Source organism: Chroicocephalus ridibundus, chromosome 1 (assembly GCF_963924245.1).
Source record: "Chroicocephalus ridibundus chromosome 1, bChrRid1.1, whole genome shotgun sequence".
Taxonomy (NCBI): domain Eukaryota; kingdom Metazoa; phylum Chordata; class Aves; order Charadriiformes; family Laridae; genus Chroicocephalus; species Chroicocephalus ridibundus.
In genome coordinates, this window is record NC_086284.1 from 218,485,045 (window position 1) to 218,491,044 (window position 6,000).

Here is a 6,000-nt window from a genome sequence, read left to right on the forward strand (position 1 = left end):
CTGGCACGCTGGATGCTCTGCTACCGCGCGGCTGAGCCAGACCTGAGAGCCTGCAAAGTAAAGAACAAGAGAAATTTAATACGCAGCTTTGCCATGTTTGCCCTGATTGCTATTTTAATGCATTCAAAGAGGAGAGAAAGGGAGGGAGGTGATAACTTTTCCTGGAGCCCCTGCTCTTGCGTTTTAAATCATTTATTCCACCAAGACCTGAGGATTAGAGCGCAGCCTGCCCTCGTCCTCCTGCAGAAGCGTGGAGGAGTCATGCAGGGACCTCCTCTTCGACTGCTCTGGCCCGTTTCTGCCTTGCTTTGCCCTTCATCCAAAGAAGTGCTGGGTATTTGGCTCAAATAAGTCCTCGCTGCCGCGTGATGCAGTCAGACAGGGATCTTCTCACTTCTCCTTCCCTGAGCTTTTCAGATCCTTTTTGCTTTACAAGGGCATGTAACATCTGTATGAAGCTATAAAGTTAAGCAATTCCTCTAGTAAAGGGGGGTACTTTCTTTACGTGCACCACTTTTTTTTTGGTTCTGATAGCCCAAACAGACCTAAACCCCCCGCCAGGGCTCATCGCCCGCTGGAGCCTGCTGCAGTGGAACCTTCCCCCTGTCCCTGCCCTGGAAGGGTCTGTGCAGGGTTGGGAACCCCTCTGCCTAAAGGAGCTTCGTAAAGCCTTGTATTTTCACAGCTCCCTCTGGATAGGATGGTTTGTCTCGGTGATATCTAGGCTACAGAACCCCGACACCAGATCCTACTCCTTGGTACGGATGGGGAAACTGAGGCACGGAGCACAGCTGTGTGAATTGGAAAGGCCGAGCCAGGAATCCACCAAAGTGCTCTATAAACGGCACTAGAGTCCTGAATGCCCTTCTGTTGCGTGACCTCTAAGCAATGCTTTCCGAGAGCCGCACGCTCTTCTCCCGCTTTCAAACTTTAATCGGTTTGTGCTATAAAGGAAGGGGAGGAAAGAAAAATTCTCAAAGGGGCCCAGCAGCTCTCACAAGTTTCACCTCTCCCACCCGGGCTGCGGAATCAGGGCAAATAATCCAGTCCCACATCCCATTTTTTTCTGCAGTGGTTGGATTGGCAGCTGTCAGAATTGCCCCACTGCTTCCCTGGCCCGTGACACGTTTTCCCTTCCAGTAAGTATTTGCTTAAATTCCCTTCCTTGGAAATCCATTCTCTCACTAATGCCACTTTACATTAATTTAAACCAGCCTGCACTGCAGTCTCTATATTATGCCCTTCTCTTCAGATGATCTTTTACTTATTAAAAGAGGCACCTCGGCTCCTGGCTCAAATTTTATTTTGCATTATTTAATATTTTTTCTCTCAAATTGCATGTCTCAGTAGCGTTGGAGGTCTCAGGAGTGTTGGGCTTGGAGCTCTTCCCATGCTCCGTATTAGCATCTCTCTGCAAGAGGGCTTCATTAGGGACAAAAAAACTCTGCTTCCCTTACCCCGTGATTCCTTTCCTTTCCAGAAGCTTCCTGTCCTTTGCAGGCTGAGTAGATACGTGTCTGTGCATCACCGTGTGTATGTATCTACACGCGTCTGTACCTTTATACTGCTGTCTACCTGATGGATACCAAACAGTGACGTAGAATCACAGAATCATAGAATGGTTAGAGTTGGAAGGGACCTTAAAGATCATCTCGTTCCACCTCTCTGCCCTGGGCAGGGACACCTCCCACCAGCCCAGGTTGCTCCAAGCCCCGTCCAACCTGGCCTTGAACCCCTCCAGGGATGGGGCAGCCACAGCTTCTCTGGGCAGCCTGGGCCAGGGGCTCACCCCCCTCACAGCAAACAATTTCTTCCCAATATCTCATCCCAATCTCCCCTCTTCCAGCGTAAAACCCTTCCCCCTCATCCCGTGGCTCCCCTCCCTGAGCCAGAGTCCCTCCCCAGCTTTCCTGGAGCCCCTTTAGGGACTGGAAGGGGCTGGAAGGTCTCCCCGGCGCCTTCTCTTCTCCAGGCTGAACCCCCCCAGCTCTCTCAGCCTGTCCCCACAGCAGAGGGGCTCCAGCCCTCCCAGCATCTCCGGGGCCTCCTCTGGCCCCGCTCCAACAGCTCCGTGTCTCTCCTGTGCTGAGGCCCCAGCGCTGGAGGCAGCACTGCAGGGGGGTCTCCCCGAGCGGAGCAGAGGGGCAGAATCCCCCCCTCGCCCTGCTGCCCACGCTGCTGGGGAGGCAGCCCGGGATGTGGCCAATGGTAACTACTAGGAAGAGGAGCCCTCAGTTACCCATAGTTTGTCTTTCAGCTGTGTATGGAAGAGTGTGGGGAGCAGGTTTGTGAGATCCGTGCCCACTTGGCATCTCATGGTGTTCTACGGGAATGTTCGTTCTCTCTTTGCGCAGCACCTGACGCAGCCTTCTCTGGTCTTGGCACCAGTGAATAAAAGTGACGGTTGATGGTATTCTCCAGAAATAAAGGTCTGGAGTCTCAAGGATCACTATTCACCAGAGCGGTTCTTTTGTTTGCTTGCTTTTCAGGCAGTATTATGAGATGCTCTACAACACAGCAGATGAGCTCTTAAACCTGGTGGTGGATCAAGGGGTGAAGTACACGGAGCTGGAATACATCTATGCCCTGAACTTACTGCACCGGAGCCAGACGGGTGTGGGAGACCAAACCACCCAGAACATGAGGTTGCAGCGGTTGAAGGAGATCATTTGTGAGCAGGCTGCTATCAAACAGGCCACCAAGGACAAGAAAATCACCACCGTGTAATCTGCTCAGTCGCTCTTATTAACTGAGCAGCAGGGGCCGTCGGGCTGCAGGTCCTCCCTGTTTCTGTTATAATCAAAGGCAAAAGTGCCTGTCTTCTGGGTGGCATTGTACTAGAAGGGAAATGCCATTTGAAATTTGATTTTGGGGTTGTTTCGGGGATTTTGATGTGTAATCACGTAATGCTTCTTTAACATATTCTCCCAAGAACGTGTTCTCCAAGCAGGAACAGGCATCCTGGTGGAGATTTGGGTGGGATATTTGGCTTTGCTCTATTGCTGCCGCTTTGCCTTGAGATGTAAGGCAAGCTGCTGTCTGGCGGGGTGGGAAAAGAGAAGATTTCACACCAGGTTAGGTTGTAGTCTTCAGTGGAAGTTCAGACCACACTAAAATAAACGGCGCTATGACAGCCGAGCGCAAACCTGTTGGTCACATGTGGGCTTTTGATGGTTTTGAAGCCATCAGCGTTGCTGCATGGAGCCTCTTCCAGCTCTGCCAGTACTACTCTCCGTGGCAGTTGTAGACGCCTTAAGTTTTCTGCTGTTTCCACTGCAAAGAGATCTAGTTGCTTCTTCCTTCAGATAATGATAAGCCAATTCTCGTAGTGGGAGGTAACATGGGACCATTTGTTTCCACTTCGACTTTTTCATTATCACAGAGCCATATGGCATCGGTTTCTACAGTGCATACTGCACTGGATGATGGTGGATGTATGTAGGAGAAAATTGCCAATATAAGGTAATAGCGAAACTTAATTCTCTTTTCCTGAATATATCTTTTGAGTCTCCCCAGCTGAAAAGATATTTTGTAATTGTCGTTTGGTTTGAAGGACACGCAGGCTTATGTAGCTCAGTACTAGCGATCAGCGAGGGTAGGAGGAGGGCAGATCCCAGCTCTGCAGTCTGAGACGCGCGCAGGTCATCGTTTCTGCCCTGCCTTGACCATGTAAAGCCACCTGGTGAAAGGTTCCTTATTCGCTGAGGCTGAGGAGTTTATACCATCCCTCCAAAGTGCGAATACGCTGCACTTGTATTTGCCAAGTAAATTGTCAACCCAGCTGGGTTTCACATGCTGAGATAGGTTCCCTCTGAGCTGTGTAACTGCTTGTGTGTCAGTCTTGAAACTGCAAAATTAAAGGATGTTTAAAGACTCTTCAAAGGCTCTGGAGCTTTGGCTGCTTTTTCTTAAGAACTGTTATTTTTGCGGTATTTAAAAGATTCCCTTCCAGGTCCGAATTCATATGGTGTCCTCCAAGGTTACATCAGTGTCGAAGTGGTCTTCTGAGTCAGTCAGTCTAATCCCCAGCTACCAACTGGGCATCTGCCAACTTGGCCAACAGGACAAGAAGCTTCTCAACGTCCATGTTAAAAGCAGAACCCAGTCGTTCTAGTTGTTAGGAATCTTCTTCTCGTTTCTATTCTCGTTTTATTCATGAACCCGGTTTTTCTTATGCCGATATTGGCCATTAACTACAAGACTTGCTTCTTTTCCTTGATGAATTTGCATGAGTGAGGGTGGAGAACCCCATCACGGTAACACGCGTGATGATGTGGGGGTCTTTCTGGGGTAACACATGAGATCTGTCCTCCCCTGCTCACACACGCATGGCGGCGCAGATCCAGGAAAGCAGGCTGTTCGATATTCGGGCTTTGGAGGAAGGTAAAGAAGCTGCTTGGTACATGTAAGATGGATTTCAAACCCTTTGAGGTACAGAAGGGATGTGCGAGGAGCTCTGAATTCAGACTGGGCTGCTGTGGCCTAATGTCAGACTATTTTTGATTCCTTTCATCTTTAATTGCTTAATCATCTGAGACTCTGCCTCGTCTTCACGTGGCTGATCTCAAGCTTCGCAGTCCACATTTTCAGCCCACCGAGCAGCTGTGCTGGCGGGTGCCATGACAGATTGCATGAAATCAAGAACATTTCCTACTTGGGAGTATGTTTGCTTCCAAAACAAATGATTTAAAAGACTCTTCTTTGAACTGCAGCTCACATCATTGTCCATCATACCACCACAAGATGTAAATACAAAGCCCTCGCCCATGTCTGTGCACTGACCTGAGACATGAGAAGCCATTTTATAGAATCATAGAATGGTTTGGGTTGGAAGAGACCTTACAGATCATCTAGTCCCACCCCCTGCCCTGGGCAGGGACACCTCCCACCAGCCCAGGTTGCTCCAAGCCCCGTCCAGCCTGGCCTTGAACCCCTCCAGGGATGGGGCAGCCACAGCTTCTCTGGGCAGCATCTTCCCAGGTTTTGCTGGAATGCTGGATGGCATGGCAGAAGAACACCATGGAGAGAAGAGAGGCAGTGACATACAGGGCCTTACCTAGAGCCTGGTGCAGAAGAAAGAAAAGGGTTTGCAATTGAGGTAATTAGAGCACAGAGGAAGTTAAAATTCTCTCTGTGTATTGGAGTGGTGCCACCAAGGGCACAAAGGGAGCGCAGGTTGCCAGAAGGCACAGAGGAAGGCATGAGCAGCGTGTGGCATGTAGGAACCCAGACCCTGAGCACCTTATTTCAGCCACCCATTGACATCCGCTGCACAACGTTTCTTGCTGCATCACAAGAAGATGCTGCCAGAAAGAATCCTCATCAGCCTTTAACAAATCCTTACTGAATATTTTTTCCTGGAAAGGTGGCTTTTGAGTGCCAACGTGTGTTTCAGAAGTAGAACATACACAACGAAGATTATGAGGAAGTGATCGCCCCCCTGTACTGGGCACTGGTGAGGCCCCACCTCGAGTGCTGTGTCCAGTTTGCGCCTCTCACTACAGGAAAGACATTGAGGTGTTGGAGCGTGTCTAGAGAAGGGCAACGGAGCTGGTGAGGGGTCTGGAGCAGGAGTCTTGTGAGGAGCGGCTGAGCGAGCTGGGGGTGTTCAGCCTGGAGAGAAGGAGGTTGAGGGGAGAACTTCTCGCTCTCTGCAACTGCCTGAAAGGAGGGGGTAGCCGGGGGGGGTCGGGCTCTTCTCCCCAGGAACAGGCGATAGGACAAGCGGAAACAGCCTCAAGTTGCACCAGGGGAGGTTTAGATTGGATATTAGGAAAAACTTCTTCACCAAAAGGGTCATCAAACATTAGAACAGGCTGCCCAGGGAAGTGGTGGAGTCACTGGAGCTACAAAGACATGTAGACGTGATGCTGAGGGACATGGTTTAGTGGTAACTTGGCAGGGTTACATTAACAGTTGGACTTGATGATCTTAAAGGTCTTTTCCAACCAAAATAATTCCACGGTTCTTTGATTCCATGATTTTGAAGCATAAAGGTCT

The 6,000-nt window shown here is 50.0% G+C and overlaps 1 protein-coding gene across 1 annotated transcript in view; it reads left to right on the plus strand.

Moving 5' to 3' along the window:
* Window positions 1-3,878, plus strand: part of EXOC4 (exocyst complex component 4) — a 429,176-nt gene extending 425,298 nt beyond the window's left edge. The window contains exon 18 of the mRNA XM_063323708.1: window positions 2,490-3,878. Within this exon, the coding sequence (XP_063179778.1) occupies window positions 2,490-2,727 (238 nt within the window). The 3' untranslated portion in view covers window positions 2,728-3,878. The remainder of the gene's footprint in view (window positions 1-2,489) is intronic.
* Window positions 3,879-6,000: the final 2,122 nt, after the last annotated feature.